Here is a 15,338-nt window from a genome sequence, read left to right as displayed (position 1 = left end):
CCAAAAAAAATGAGTCTTATTCAAATCATCTTCCTGCTTGCATCCTAGCCTCTGAGATTTACCCAGAATCATGTTTTTGTATTTTACTCATTCAAGATAAATGAAAACAAGTGTATTTGCAGCTAAATTACAAATGGTAGATACTTCTACACTGGTGTTTTTAATATCCTCCTTATTCCTCAGCTGCGGTTCACTTAACCATAGTTGGCAGGGCTGTTAATTATGTCTGTTCTATTTCCATGGCTTATGTTCTCCTCCCTTTGTCCTAGACCAAGAATAGGCACTCATCCTTGTCTTCCACCCACCGTGATCCATATTTAACAAATTATCTTGTGTAATTTCTAACACCTTCAGTATGATACCACCACTTTCCTCACCTTCCAGCATTCTGGAGGGGCCATTCTCTCTATGGCACTTTGGTTTACTTTTCCATCTCTACCAATACACACTCTCCATACAAGAGTACCTTCCAGTATAACTTCAGGGGATATAGTGTCTGTCCTCTTGCCACATCACCTACCATCGTTCAGAGCCCCAAACAATTTTAAGGTGAGGTAGTTTAATATGTTGCAGTTTACTGTGTTGCATTTGTGGTTCACAATGTGATCTTCTTGACATGGGGGATATCCAAATGCAGATTTGGTAAACACTTTGCACACAACCTCCATTCAATCCACTAGTATGACTGTGAGCTACTAGTTAACTGTCAGTTTAATTCCACTCTGACCTCCTATGTTACTCCAACAAAGCTCAGGCAGTCTTGAGGAACAATTCAGCTTGCGGTTAGATACATTGCAACATTCTGGGCTCAGCATAAAGTTCAGTAATTTCAGTTGATCAACAATGCTAGCCTTCATATCTCATATTTCTACCAATCAGTTTTTTCTCCTGGTGACTTCAGATATTTGTTTCTCCAATTTACAATTCTGTGAAACCCACCTATCGTTCACTAATATTTGTTACCCTCTTAAATCCTCTTTCATCATTTTTGTTCTTTTTTTTGCATCTTCTGTCTCTCCACCCTTTTTCTGCATCAAAACTTGTTTTACCTGTGATTTTTCTCAGTTCCAGTGATAGATCATTGACCTGAAACCTCCTTTCTCTTTGCAGGGTTGCTGCCTGGCCTATTGAGTATTTAAAGCCGTCTTCATTTTGTAATGGAGTTTACTAAGAACTGTTTTTCTAGTCAAAGTAGCTTTATTTGAGCAGTTTATAGTTATAGAACTTTGTTTATGCCACAAATCTATGCTGCAGTCCCCTGTGTAATATTTCAACTGTTTTTGTGAAATTGTAAGATATCTGAAAACATTTCATTTGTCTTGAATTTGAAGATTTATATTGTGTTTTATTGATGTCCTAATTTACTTGTCCAATTGTCCCTCAACAGTATCTTTCCTTTTTTTTAAAAATAGCAAGGCACTTACTACACACAGCCACTATATGCAGCACCACCTCATGTAATTCATCATACCACAGTTGTCCAACCAAATGGAATGCCTGCTGCCATGTACCCACAACCAATTCCATCACCCAGAGCAAATGGTGTTGCCATGGGAATGGTAGCCGGGACCACTATGGCAATGTCAGCAGGTGGGTTTCAATTCTATTGAGACAAATGTTATGACTGTCAATCAAATAAATTGGAAAGGGAAGTGTTAAAAGGTTAAGTAAGTGAGTCGGGTGGTTAAATATATGAAGTTGTTCAAGAACATTATGTTTTAAGAGTGAAGAAACAAATAAATTGTTTCATTCCTAGCTGGAAAATTGAATTTTTGTTATTATAACATTGTACTAGTTTTTGTTAACGCTTTAAAGACTAAATTAAGTAGTTGCAAACTTATTGTTGGCGCCTTCCAAACTTGTGTCGAATTGTACCATGATTCCATGTTTAATTTCATTCAGTCATATTTCTGTCCCACCAAATTCCTATAACAGCCTTGCTCATTATCATAGGTAACAAGAATGAGCAAGGCTGTTACATATGACAAAGGCATATCCAATGACTTTGTCCAAGGCAAACTATCATTCCTCAACCTTTTCAACTGTTTGCAACCTTGGACACATCTGATCCAGTCCATTTCCCTCCCAAGTCCTGCTCGTTTTTTCTAATGGGTTGGGAATTCCCTCATCTAATTTCATTCATGCTATCTAGTCATAATCTGAAAATTGCTTGCAACACTACTATTCCCTCTTGCGCATGTACCTCCTGGATTCTTCAGAGTATTTTTCCTCTATCCTTCCTGTTTCTCAACAGCAATATCATCCAAAACACAGCTTTGCTTTGTATACTAGAGAAACTATATCGACAACTGCACTGGTGCCACCTCTTGTACCTGTACAGAACAGTTTCATAAATTTTGCCACTAATTTTCACTCGGCTCTCCAATTCTCTTGGACTATTCTGACACCTGTCTCTCCTTCCTCGATCTTTCCATCTCCATCTCAGGAGATTCCTTATCCATTGACATCTTCTACAAACCCACTGATGCCCACAGCTACCTCAATTACAGCTCCTCCCACCCTGTCTCTTGCAAGGATGCTAGCCCTTTTTCAAAATTTCCACTTCTTCCATATCTGTTCCCATGACGAGGCTTTCCACTCCAGGACATCCAAGATGTCCAACTGGGGCTTCCTCCTCCCCCCCCCCAACAGTGGTTGAGAGAGCTCGCACCCATATCTTCCCCTGCCCACCCCTTTCTGTCTTTCGCAGGGACTGCTCTCTCCATGACACTCTCATTCAGTCTTTCCACCCCCCACACCCTGGGAACTTTCCACTGCCCCTGCCATAGGTGCAACACCTACCCCTACACCACCTCCATCCAGGGACCCAAATAGCCCTTTCATGTGAGATAGAAATTCTCCTGCACCTCTAACATCATTTATTGCATTCGATACTCCAGGTGTGGCCTCCTCCACACTATGACAGTCCTCAGCCTCCTCCACTGCCAGGAGAATTCCAAGTGCGAACTGGAGGAACTGCACCTCATTTTCTGTCTTGGAACCTTGCAACTTAACGGCATGAATATTGAATTCTCCCACTTTAGATAATTCCCACCCCCTACCCCCCCCATAACTACCACCACGCTTCTTCCCTTTCCTTGCCTTTGTTTCTCTCTTCTTACCTCTTACCCATCCCCCAGTAGATCTGCTTTCCCTTCCTCTTGCATCTGCCTATCACTATCACTTACTTGCATCTATCACCACCCTGTGCCCACCCTGCCTCCCCTTTTTGTCCACCTATCACTGCTCTGCTTTTCCCTCCTATATATTGAGCTTCCCCTTTTCCTATATTCAGTCCTGTCGAAGGGTCCTGACTTGAAACATTGACCACCTGCTTTTCTCCACGGATGCTGCTGGCCTGCTGAGTTCCTCCAACATCAGTGTTTTTCATTTCGCTTTGTATACTGATGATGTTGTCCTTCCATCTCTCTTTAAACCTTCACTATCTGATTCCTCATACTACTGTCTGTCATCCAGTGCTGAATAATTAGTAATTTCCTTTAACTAGGTATTGTGGACTAAAGCCATCTCTTTTCCTTTGCTCCTACTTCCATCCTCTTCCTTGGTAATAATTTGAAGCTGAACCAAAAAGTAGCAAGATGGGCTTCCAACCACATATCTGCTTCCACTGCCTGACTCCTGATCTGCCTCAGCCCATCTGTTGCTGAAAACTTTACCCATGCCTTTGTTGCTTCCAGACTTGACTGATATAGCACTCTGTGCCAACTTCTCATTTTATACCTTTTTATAAACATGAGCACTTCCAAGATGCTGTTAGCCATATCCCACCTATTGCACTCAGTATCCTAGCTTGCTTTGGGTGTTGGGCTGACTGTCTTATAGTTCTCTTGTTTTTAAATCTGTTCATGGTCTTGTCTCCTTGTGTTTCTGACATCAAACACTAAGTGAACTGCTTGAGTTAAGCTGCTAAGCAGCAAAAAGGGAGAACTGCTCTCTCAAAAATAAATTTTTGAGTAATATATATGGTTGATTTCCATTCAAATGAGCTCATTTCCTCCAGCTTTAATTCTGTTTAAACCAGCTTTTTTTTTCTATGCTCAGATAGACCAACAACATGTTGGGACAGTGCCCCATGATGTTTGAACTTTGTGAGGAAGGAAGATACAGAAATGATTTATATATTGTCTGGTTTGGTAGATATTTAGTTTACCATAAATTTATTCAACACTTCATTTTTCTTTGAAGATGTAGATGATTTGTCTTCTGCCTTTCGGTGTTTGAACTGTATGTGACCAATATTTAATTTCCTTAATCCTCCCTTGCAGGCACTTTGTTGACGACCCATTCCCCAACGCCAGTAGCTCCTCATCCTGTTTCCATGCCTGCTTATAGGACTCCAGCAACACCAACTTACAACTATGTACCCTCGCAGTGGTGATCAAGCTGTCACTGGAAATGCAAGTCTTTCTGCTTTCTTTGTAAAGTAGTTCTCTCTTAGAATTTTACCCAAAACAGATGATAAAGAAATGCATTTGTCTTACAAGATAATAAGTCAGAACTGTGTATGGAATTTGTTGAAATCCAACATCAGGAGGATTCTTTCAGCCAGATTTGTGCTGGATTCAGAAATGCACACAATTCCTGAATGGGCTGAATTATGGAATTGCTGCTACATTTAGGCATTGAATTGATTTAAAAAAAAATTATTTTTTTTTAGTGTGGCTTTAATCAACACTGACATAATGGGAATGACATAGCGTGTCCTCAAAAAGAAATAGAGCCTAAGGAACAAAAAAGAAAGGCATGTTAATTTTTTTTAGGAAAAAGTCTTGGGGCCCTTTTCAGTCTTTCATTTGCTGAAAGCTTAAGGCTTAAGAAAGGCACATTTATGGCTACACCATTGATATAGCACAGATTCTCCAAGTTTGTGAGATTCTGATTGTGACTTGCATGAGCCACACCAAACTTTGCTTTCCTGCTCTCTCTCTACAGTGGTGAAATTTTAATTTGGCTTCACAAATGAATTGTGATGTCCAATTTGTTGTATTAACATTTTGTTCGTTCTGCATACTACTTAATGATCAGGAATGAGAATGTTGATTTAAGAGGCCCTTAATTTTCAAACATTGCAGTCTGATTCCTAATTATTTTTCGATTAGCTAAATAAACTGGCAAAGTTGAACAAAAACATTTAATGAAAAGCAATGTTTTCTAATAAATAGAATTTAACTTTTGTTAGCTGTTTCACATTTGTATCCATTTACTGATCTCCAGCTCCTTAGCATGTCAATTGCTAATATAGTGCATCAATCTGTTTAAAGAGTCAAATAACTGAGAGAAAACACAGCTGTTCTGGATAAAGGCAGCAATATCTGAGAATTGAGTTATTAAATAATTACTCCCTTCAGAACTTACGTGGAGTTTTTCATACATGCCCCTACAAAGTGCAGGAAGTGTTTTGAAATAAATTTGCCTACCATCTGGAAAAAATTGCAATTTACAAGCCTTCAGTCAGCTTGGGCATCTGTAGCCACATGTGCTTGCCTGTATTATCCCAGATGTTTACATAACTTTAGAGAACACAAATAACCTGATTCAGATTTGTGCTAACTTCACAAAGCAAATTGAATTTTTTGTAAACTAGAATAAATGTCTGCAATTAGTCCAATTCCCCTCATGTATTCAAAACCATAATTGAAAGGAAATTTTTCTCAATGATGCCACTTCCGATTTGCCAGTATTCTCGGTGTAATATATTCTAATGAGCTATCCAGCTAAATTCCACCACAGATGTTGGATCACTCCACTTGACCATCTGATAATGTTTAGGGCCAAAAATCACTGTTGTGGAAAATTCTGTTTCTGTCCTTTATTTTTTGATAGCTTAGTAGGTGGTAAGTTAATATTTTCCTTTAGTAAGTGATAGTTATTCCATGTAATGGATGAAGCTTTGAAGTTTTTATTTTATGCTATTGGCAAACCTGAGAGGTAAAGAAATTGGCACAGCACAGCTCTTGGTCAGAGAATGTAAGTGCAGAATAGATATTTCCTACTATAAATCCCTTTGTGTGCATTTATATTAGAAAGACTTGATTCCAATATTTGGCCAGTACATGGTACAAAACAATGGTTGTTTATAAGAAGTGTGCCCACATGTAAGATTTTATCACAGAATATTCCTTATTTCAAATAATCAGATCACACCATCACCTGGACATTGAGGTTTCAGAGGAATTGGTTGAACTAAAGTTAGATTTGAAGCTAATTCACATGTTCATGCAGCATAGGTGATATTTTGTTTAGCACTTTCTGAATGCCTCTTGAGCATTGCCCTCTTGATATTGTTGTTTGATGTGCATAGGAAAATCTCAAGCGTACATCGACAGACTAATGGAATTCTAATTTACTACCCACAGAAATAGTTCATCCTCAAGCGGGAGTTCGAGATGAGATTCTGGACATTTGCTCATTTAACGTCTGGCCAATTTAAACTCTGAATTTATACATATTTTAAGGATAAAACATTTTTGGATTGCAAAAAATTAACTGGTTTAAAAAAATTATTGGTGAGGGACAACAATTTGCAGGTGTAGTCAATGTATTGTCTCAGTAACTCCATTGGTTGACATTTTCATGGCTTGTGATGTTTATAGAGCAGCTTGTCAAATTGTTAAATCCCTATTAATTGTCTTTGAGCTCATTTCTTGGAAAAGTTCTTCAGTGAGAAATTCAGATTTTATACTTTAATCTGGATTTTGTATTTGTAAATCATGGCAAATTTATCAACATTTGCTGCCACTAAACTGTGCAGCTTCACATCAGGTTTGATTTATACACGTAGTTTAGTGTGGAAATCCCCAAATTACTGTCATTGATTCATTATTTCTCCAAGCCCAAACTACGTTCAGTTTTCTCAATAGATGGGAAATCACCTGTTAGTATACCAGTTATTTCCAAGATAGTTTTATTGTGAAATACCCTGAAAACATTACATTTTCTTGTACAAGGTCAAACTCTGTTTTAAATAGCATACCAAACTATAGGTGCTGTTTAGCAAACTCAAGGTCCTGAAAGTCTAACTTTATATGAATGTGAGCTCTAAATTCCTGACAAAAATATTTCAAAATCTAATGGATTTCTAAACAATTTTTAAAAGTCATTTCAATTTCAACTTCAATAAATTTGTTTGTTAGCAATCTTTATTTAAAATTGTAAGGTGTTTCAAAAAGATGATTAAAATTATGCCTTTTCTTTCCTGGTTTGCTGCCTGAGAATTCTTTAATGAGACTGCTAGCTCAGCCAGTGTGATGACATCACAGCTGCTGGATGCCAGTAGTCTCATTTCAACTGATACTTGACAGCTATCAACATCAAAAACAAAGTTCCCTGCCATGGACATATTTATGGGAATTTGGCTCTGATGGTAGCACATGCCATTACTTTGCTACTGACAAACAAATTGTGTACCTTGACTACACCTAATTAACTTATTTTTCCGCATTAAGCGCATCTGTGCTGCACTATAAAACCAGGTGTTCTCATTTTGCAATGAATATTTGCTCAAGGTCTTCAGCACCAAGAATTGAAGTCATTTTGCATAAATCAATCTCAATGTTTTTTTAAATAAGTACTTCGTATATAACACTGTAATTTTCTGTTTTTGGTAGCTGACGTGTCTACAGTGATTTTAGTTTATTGTTGGCTTGGACAGTGTGGGCGGGGGGGGGGGGGGGGGAGTATTTGGAACTAAATATCTGAAATGCTCTTTCACAGGTTGAAAGGTGGGAGATATGCAATCAAACAAGTTTTAACACTTGGTGCTGAATCCCACATGCCTCCAACCAGGATCCTTCCAGTTCATCAATGCTCTCAATACTTGCCAAACACTACCAAAAATAACACGAAGATTATCGTGGCTGCATATCTTGCATCTTGGAACTCAGCAGTACTCAAGTCATGAAAAACCTGTTCTGTGGACTGTCTTGCAATTTTATAGATTATACAAAAGGGAGTATAAGTATATTTGGATTCATATCTAGTTCAATGCATGTTACAAAATGCTTGCTCAAATCTACCTGCAATGACTGATGCAAAACCATCATATGCAAAATCCAAAGGAACTGAGATTCAAAAACATTTTGCAACTTACTTTCAATAATGCAGAGTCTTATTGTATGTAATGTTTGAAAAGAAATTGTGCAAGTGAATCTCTATAACAGAAAGAAAAACCTCTGGCTGATCTGTTTTATTCATTTTATTTTAATGCGAACAGTTAAATTCCTTTAGCCAGTGTATTAATTTGCTTTCTTGAGCAACTGATGCATTTAGAGCACAACACCTGGAGGTGGTATTCCGGTAGGCATGAAATGAAGCCTGCAGGGATTGACTTACCAGCCCTTTTTCATTTAAAACTGCATTAGATTCAGTGTTATTTTAGGGAGAGGCAGCTGTAGGGATTAAAACATGATGGATAAAGGAAATGTACTGGCATTTTAAAAAATCTGAAATGGCCAGCAGTAAGGTAAAATAAAGTATTTTTATATTCTTTGATTTAATATTTCAGTAACATACACCTGACTTAAAATCATGACACTTGATTTGTAGTTTATGAATTTGGCAGCCTTTAAATATTCGCATTTTGTTCTATTGTCTAAGTTTTTCATTGATTTTTTTTTGTAAAATTCAAAATCACTGGTCATTTTGGGCAATAGATAAGTAACATCACCAGTGCTTAACAGCAATCCTTAAATGGTAATACTTCCAGGATGAGGATCCTGGTTGTAATATGACATTTAAAGGCCTTGGATTGTTTTCATCGTTGAAGGTGCACATGAGTGCTGCCTAGTAGTGGACAAAGGTAACAAAGATGATATTGTTTATAAGTCCTTTATGTATAATTTGAATTATTCTGATCTGTTCCAGATTTTGTATCACATAGGATGAATTAATTGGTTAAGCAAGCTTGAATAACATTTTTGATGGCATTTATGACTTCATGCTTCCAAGTATTCACACTAGTATATAACCAAAGGAGGTAAATTTCTTGTTGCTGGTTTAAGGAATCTGTCCATTACATTTGTCTGTAATCTGACCTTTGCAGGGCATGCTAGTTTCTGCATCAATTGTGATCTACAGACTGTCACAGTTTAAAAACTGTTTTGCTGTTAATGATAAGAAAGGCAGATAGTCTTTTTTCAGCATTTGTTAAGATCTTTCACCCTAATCTCTGCATTTTACTGCAGTAGAGGATTCTTAGTTCCCATGACCTGGTAATGTCATCATTGAACTTTCTTTTGGGCCATAAACTGAATAGTGTAAATTGACATATCCCCCAGCTTTTCCTGTTTGGGCTAATTGCCTTGTCCAGATGATTCAGCTAAGATCTAGACCCTGCAGTATTGGAGGAATACTTGGAAAACAGAAGCTGAGAAGCTTGATTTATAGTAACCAGTGTAAAATTCCTGAGTCCTGCTTGTATTTTTTGATGTGTAACAAAACAAAATCAGTCATGTCAATTTAATGGGCTCAATGGGTAAATTGGCTGGTACATCTGTTGAAAATGATAAGGTTATTTGGGTCAAGAGTTTAGAGGTTTTTGTATATATTTCATAGGACCTAACAGTTTCAATTAAAGAAGACTTGTTTTATAACCTCAGAAAACAAATTATTAAAGTAAAATGCTGCCCTCTAAGAAATTAATAATGATAATAGCCTTCATATATCATGAAATGTCATTGCAGAAATGGCCCTAAACCATAGCAAATTCTAATTTTCCAGGGATTACAATTGTCTTGCAGTGCAGTTGAGGGCATACAGCTGTCTTCCTGTATGTGCTTGTGATATGATTGATGTAGGGAGTTTAACAGGTTGCTGCTGGTATCATACATGATGCATAAAGGATCCAAATTCTGCGAAATAGTTACTTTCTAAACTCTTGTTGGATTCTACCTGAATTAGCACAAATGGAGGAAAATAGTTGTGGAAACCATTTATGTAGAGGAGTTAGTCAGTTGATGAATTAGAATTGTTTTGATAGTAGCTAGCAAAGAAGTATTCAAGGGGAACAAGCACACAACTTTTAGATTCAAATCTTTCCTATTCCATGTTTTCTATATTGAACTTTTATAATGGATTTAGCATGTATGTAATTTCATGTTTAAAATACTCCCAAGACCACAGTTCTTCAACTCTTTGGATAGTCAGCACATTGCTGCTGGTAATAGTAATGGTCAAGGCATTTAACTTTCAAAAATAGAGCATTATGAAACTTAATGGTTTGTTGTGAACTCATTTAACATCTAGTTGTGCAGAATGCAGAAATGGAATTCTGCAGGCCTCCTATGTAGCTGCATTTCAGATTGGCGGTGTGTCTTTTGGCTGGGACTTCTGAGGTTCTTTTACAGACCTTGCATTAAAATGGCACAAACAAGGAAGTAGTTTTAAAATTGTAATTGTATTCTTGAATCCTCTTTGGTTTGATGTGAGTTAGATAATGAAGTCTTCGCTCATTTTTCAACGTGAGATTTCTCCAATGTGATGTTTGCAGGCTGTTTCTAACCTGGTGTTTACAGGGCTTGGAAACGTGACTAAAACAAAGTGATCTTTATTTAGTAGAACTGTACTGTGGCTTTTTAATCTTTGAACGTTCACAGTTACAGACTAAATTGACTTTCTGAAAAATACCTGATTTTAATAAAATTAGCAGATGTGATCACCATTGAAAGATTCTTAAAAATAAAGTGCTTTTGGTGCTTGTTCTTTTAAAGATTTACAAGTTAAATTTACAAGAACCTAATTACCAACCTGAAACCAACACTGTACACTGGACTAATGCTTTAATTTCCTCTTCATTAAAAGAAATGCATTTCCAATTAGTTCTATTTCAACCCACCAACTGAACTGATATGTACTGAATTTTTAGTCTTCTATTGTGGCATCAATGTGGACAATGTAACAGTGCAGAATGGAAATTTTAGGGTGTGGTTTTTCAAATATGCAATCCTTGCTTATGCCATGATCATTTGGAATCGGTTGTAGTTCTGTCATATTTGTTGCATACCAGTGGTTAGTGGATGAACAAGTCATGAAGACTGAATTAACAGTGCAAAGCTGCTTAGGCAATGTTCGTAGCTAGCTTGTACACTTCCTTTAATGTATATTTTAAGGAGAAAATAATGGGTACTGATGTGAAGAAAAAAAATCAACCATGGAAGCCTGACTAGGATAATGTTTAATATAAAGCACTGTTTAAATCTGGGAGTTTCTTCATGTTACTGCTGTACGTGCACTCATGCTGAGTTTGACATTTAGTTGCTTTTTTATTTTTTTAAACTTGGCAGACCAAATTATGCTTTATTGCACATTATAACAAATTACTCTCATTTGGTGCTTTAGCCACCCCTTGGTGTTCATATTACTACTCACATTTTGGTGAGTACTCGATGCAATTTTTTTTTTGAAAAGTGTGGATGGAGGGGAATCTAAAATTTGACTTTCTTTAGCATCCAGAGACTTATCAGGGGCCATGTTTGAAATTTGCAAATGGATATGCAACTTTACTGCACTTTGGAATGCATGCAGGTTAATTCTGAGCTGCTGTTGCATTTTTTGTAAAGGAACATGTAAATTAGGCAGACTAATCCTGCTCCACTGTCCAAAGGTTCTATTCAGAGAAGCTAATTAACTGACCTGTGGAGTTAAAATGTAGTGCAAAATCTTCTCGCCTCATGCAGTTTTAAGACTGAAATATTCTCAAGCTGCTTGGATAATGCATGCTTTTGCTCAGAGACTGATTTGAAAATGACTGGTGTTGAATTAGTGTATTTTGGTTCATGAATATCATATCTAATTGAAGTTTGTTTCCTAATTAACAGTGCTTCAGCAATTCTTACACTTAAAACTGGGTGGTAGGTGTTCCTTCAGTGACATTCAGTGTTCAGTTGAAGTAATTTGTAGTTGGCTTGGATTGGGACAAATACAGAAGTCAACAGAGATTCCTGAGCAAACATGTTTGTGTTAAAGCATTCAGTAGTTGGATTGACATGTTCAAAAATGTTGGATTCCTGCCAAGCAACTGGATGCTATTCTCATTAATTCTTTGTATGGTGATGCAGAGGGTCACTTTCCTTTTTCTCCCTACCTTTTCCTTTATCAGCATCAATTGGGAAGCAGACAATAGCACCTGATCTGAAGAACTATTAGATTATAGAACAAAGGAGGTATCTATCATCTGTTGTGAGAATCTCCCCTCACCACTCTATCCATCCACCTCCTGCTTAAATTCCCATCAGAGCCACTGACTCAGTATACTCAGCAGCAGTTGAGATAGATGTAATCCAAAATATTTTCCTCTTTTTAATAAGAGGTTGCAATTTTGAATTGCAAAATTTTACTGAATGAGTAGATTTGTGTATGTTGGTGTGCAGTTATAGTGCTGTATGACAGCTTTTCTGTTCAAAATAAAATTATCGTATGCAACACACAGGCACAGCAGAATCACCCTGGAGAGTTTATGTATGTTTTTGTTAGGGGCACACTTTTTTAAAAAAAAATTGACTATTGAACACTATGCTTAATAAATATAAACATATTATTTTGGTACTTATTTAGTCTAGGTCAGTGTTGTCTTCCAAAAAGCAGTTTTAAAGCAAAGCACCATTTTACATTGGATAACATAACCAGAAAATTTGACATTTCCTTTCTGAGCCAGTTCAATTATGTGTAAATTCATACATTGTTATTTTTTTAAAAGCAATCTGACAAGTAGGTGAGCTCAGATTTAAAAAGAAACTTCAAGGCATGTTTATTGTAACAAGAATTGTTATGTATTAATACTTAAGTTTTCAATAAAGATTGACTTGTGTTGCTTACATCACTGTTGTGAAAGTATTTGTACTTTTGACAGAATTGATAGATCCTTTTAGATGCATTTAAAGGGATGATGATTCATTATGGTTTGCATTACAGTAAAACCAAGATAATTTACTATCTGATTGTCCAGAAATCCTGATTATTTGGCGCACTCATTAGTCTGCAGTGTAAGCCTGGGATCTGGAGTGTGGGCAGGGGTGTGCAGCCAGAATAGGCTGGGTTGCGAATGCTGGGGGGTCGCGCATGGGTAGGTTTGCAGCTGATGCCAGAGTTAGGAGTGTGGGCTGAAACAAACAAGCTGGACTTCAAGCTGAAACCCACCAGGTTCTGTTTCCTGCTCCCTTTAAACTTACCGATTCACTGGAAAAAAAATTATCTATCATGTAACAGTGAAATAAGTATTGGGGCATTAATATTTTTTTTCGAGAAGCTGCTGCTGTTTTGGTCAGGCTGCATTGAGAGTTTCTCCATTTAGATTCTAGTAATTCACTGCTGCAAATGGTTGAGCTATTTTTCTGTCCCATAGAAATGTCATCGGTTCTGAATAGTAAGTTTTCAGCTGGTTTTTCATACAGCTTAAAAATAGGTGCAGGAATGTACCATTCAGTCCTTCGAACCTCTGGCGCCATTCATCAAGATCATGTCTGGTCTTCAACCTCAGCCACATTATCTAGCATTATCCCCATATCCCTTGATTCCTTTAAACCCCAGAAATAATATCAATCTTGACTTTGGCTCAGCCACCACAAATATCTGGAGAACAGACTTCTGAAGGTTCTGCAGCTGTTGAGTAAAGAAATTTCTCCTTGTCTCAGTCCTAAAAGCCCTTTCCCTTATTCTCTTAACTGTGGCACCTGGTCTTGGATTCCTCAGTGAGAGGAAACATCCTCCATGCATCTAGTCTGCTCTGCCCTTTAAGATTTTATAAGTTTCGATGAGATCTTTTATCCTCCTTCACTAGAAAGAATAGAGCCCCAGTCTGCTAAATCTCCCTGCATATGGCTGTTGTGTGAAATCGTTCTTTTCTGTCTTAAGGATCAAGGACTCAACACGAGCTTTGTGGACAAAAACTAGTTTAATCACAAGGGCAAACGCGGGACAGAATGGATGGGAACAGACGCATGTTCACTTACGCACAGGATACCACGAACACGAGGGGAAGCGCAACGGGTAAAATGCACGCATGCACGCACGCGTGCACACACACACACAGTAACAATGTACAACTTAAGGATATAACACTTCAATGCCAGTCCCACACTAGCATTGACCCTTAACACTCTGAGTCTGAGTGAAATGCTCCCTGACCATGTGGTGATGCACTCTTACCAATGACCTCTGCAGCGTTATCTCACTACTCCTAGGGTCATCAAAAGAGGAAGGGCTAGTGGATACAGCCCTTTATATGGTGCTAGGAGGCTGGGTAGAGCCTCACTGTTGTGATTTAAACAAGCCAATGGTGTGGGAGTCAAAGACAAAGGTTCCTGCCACAGCTGATGGTTAGGCAGGTTCAGAGGCAAAAGGTACTCCCACACCTGAGGGGTGGGTGGAGCCACACCTTCATTGACAGTAGTATCACTTCCAATCAGAGGAGCAATGCTGTCCTCCGGTCAGCGGGGGTTATTGTCGTTACTGTCACATGACAGCCATGTGAATTTCTCACAATGGCAAACTTGCCATCTTTGGAACCAGTGTTGTTAATCTTCATTGTATTTCCTCAGTGGCAAGAATGTCCTTAAATAATAGACCAAAATTTGAGTAAATAGACCAATGTTCCAGGAGTGGTCTCGCCAAGAATGTGTACAATTGCAGTAAGACTTCCTCATTCCTGAAATCAAGCCCCCTCCTAATAATAAGATACCATCTGTCCTTAGTCGCTTGCTGTATCTGCACATTATCCTTCAGTAACTTGTGTTCAAACACGCCTTATTACCCAGTCTCTCACCAATTAACAAATACTCTACTTTTCTGTGATGTGCACTAAAGTGGGGACCTCACATTTTTCTATATTTTATTCCATCTACCATGTTCTTACCCACACACTCAAATTAACCATATCCACATGTAGCCTCTCTGTATTCTTTAAACCTACAATACAACCTGGTTTAGTATTATAAGCAAACTTGGAAATATGACATTTCAACCCCTTGGCCAAATCACTTCTATAGATTGTGAATCACTGAGGCCCAAACTCTGATCCCTGTAATACCCTACTGGTCATTTTGAGAAGGAACTATTTATGCCCACTCTTTGCTTTCTGTCCAATGAACAATTTTCAATCCATGTCGGTACATCACTTCCAAGCTCATGTGCTCTAACCTTGCTGACCAACCTCTTGTGTGGGGCCTCATCAAAAGATAAGATCTTTATTAGTCACGTGTACATTGAAACACAGTTAAATGCATCTTTTGTGTAGCGTTCTGGGGGTAGCCCGTAAGTGTCGCCACACTTCCAGTGCCAACATAACATGCCCACAACTTCCTAACCTGTACGTCTTTGGAATGTGG

General features: G+C 37.9%; 1 protein-coding gene across 1 annotated transcript in view; it reads left to right on the top strand.

The window, feature by feature from the left end:
- fam168b (family with sequence similarity 168 member B) overlaps positions 1-12,832 on the top strand; it is a 38,083-nt gene extending 25,251 nt beyond the window's left edge. The window contains 3 exon segments of the mRNA XM_052018460.1: positions 1,413-1,590; positions 4,287-4,418; positions 7,735-12,832. Coding sequence (XP_051874420.1) covers positions 1,413-1,590; positions 4,287-4,399 — 291 coding nt within the window. The 3' untranslated portion in view covers positions 4,400-4,418; positions 7,735-12,832.
- Positions 12,833-15,338: the final 2,506 nt, after the last annotated feature.

This window comes from Pristis pectinata, chromosome 6 (genome assembly GCF_009764475.1).
Source record: "Pristis pectinata isolate sPriPec2 chromosome 6, sPriPec2.1.pri, whole genome shotgun sequence".
In the NCBI taxonomy this organism is placed as follows: domain Eukaryota; kingdom Metazoa; phylum Chordata; class Chondrichthyes; order Rhinopristiformes; family Pristidae; genus Pristis; species Pristis pectinata.
This window is presented reverse-complemented; position numbering and strand designations above follow the sequence as displayed.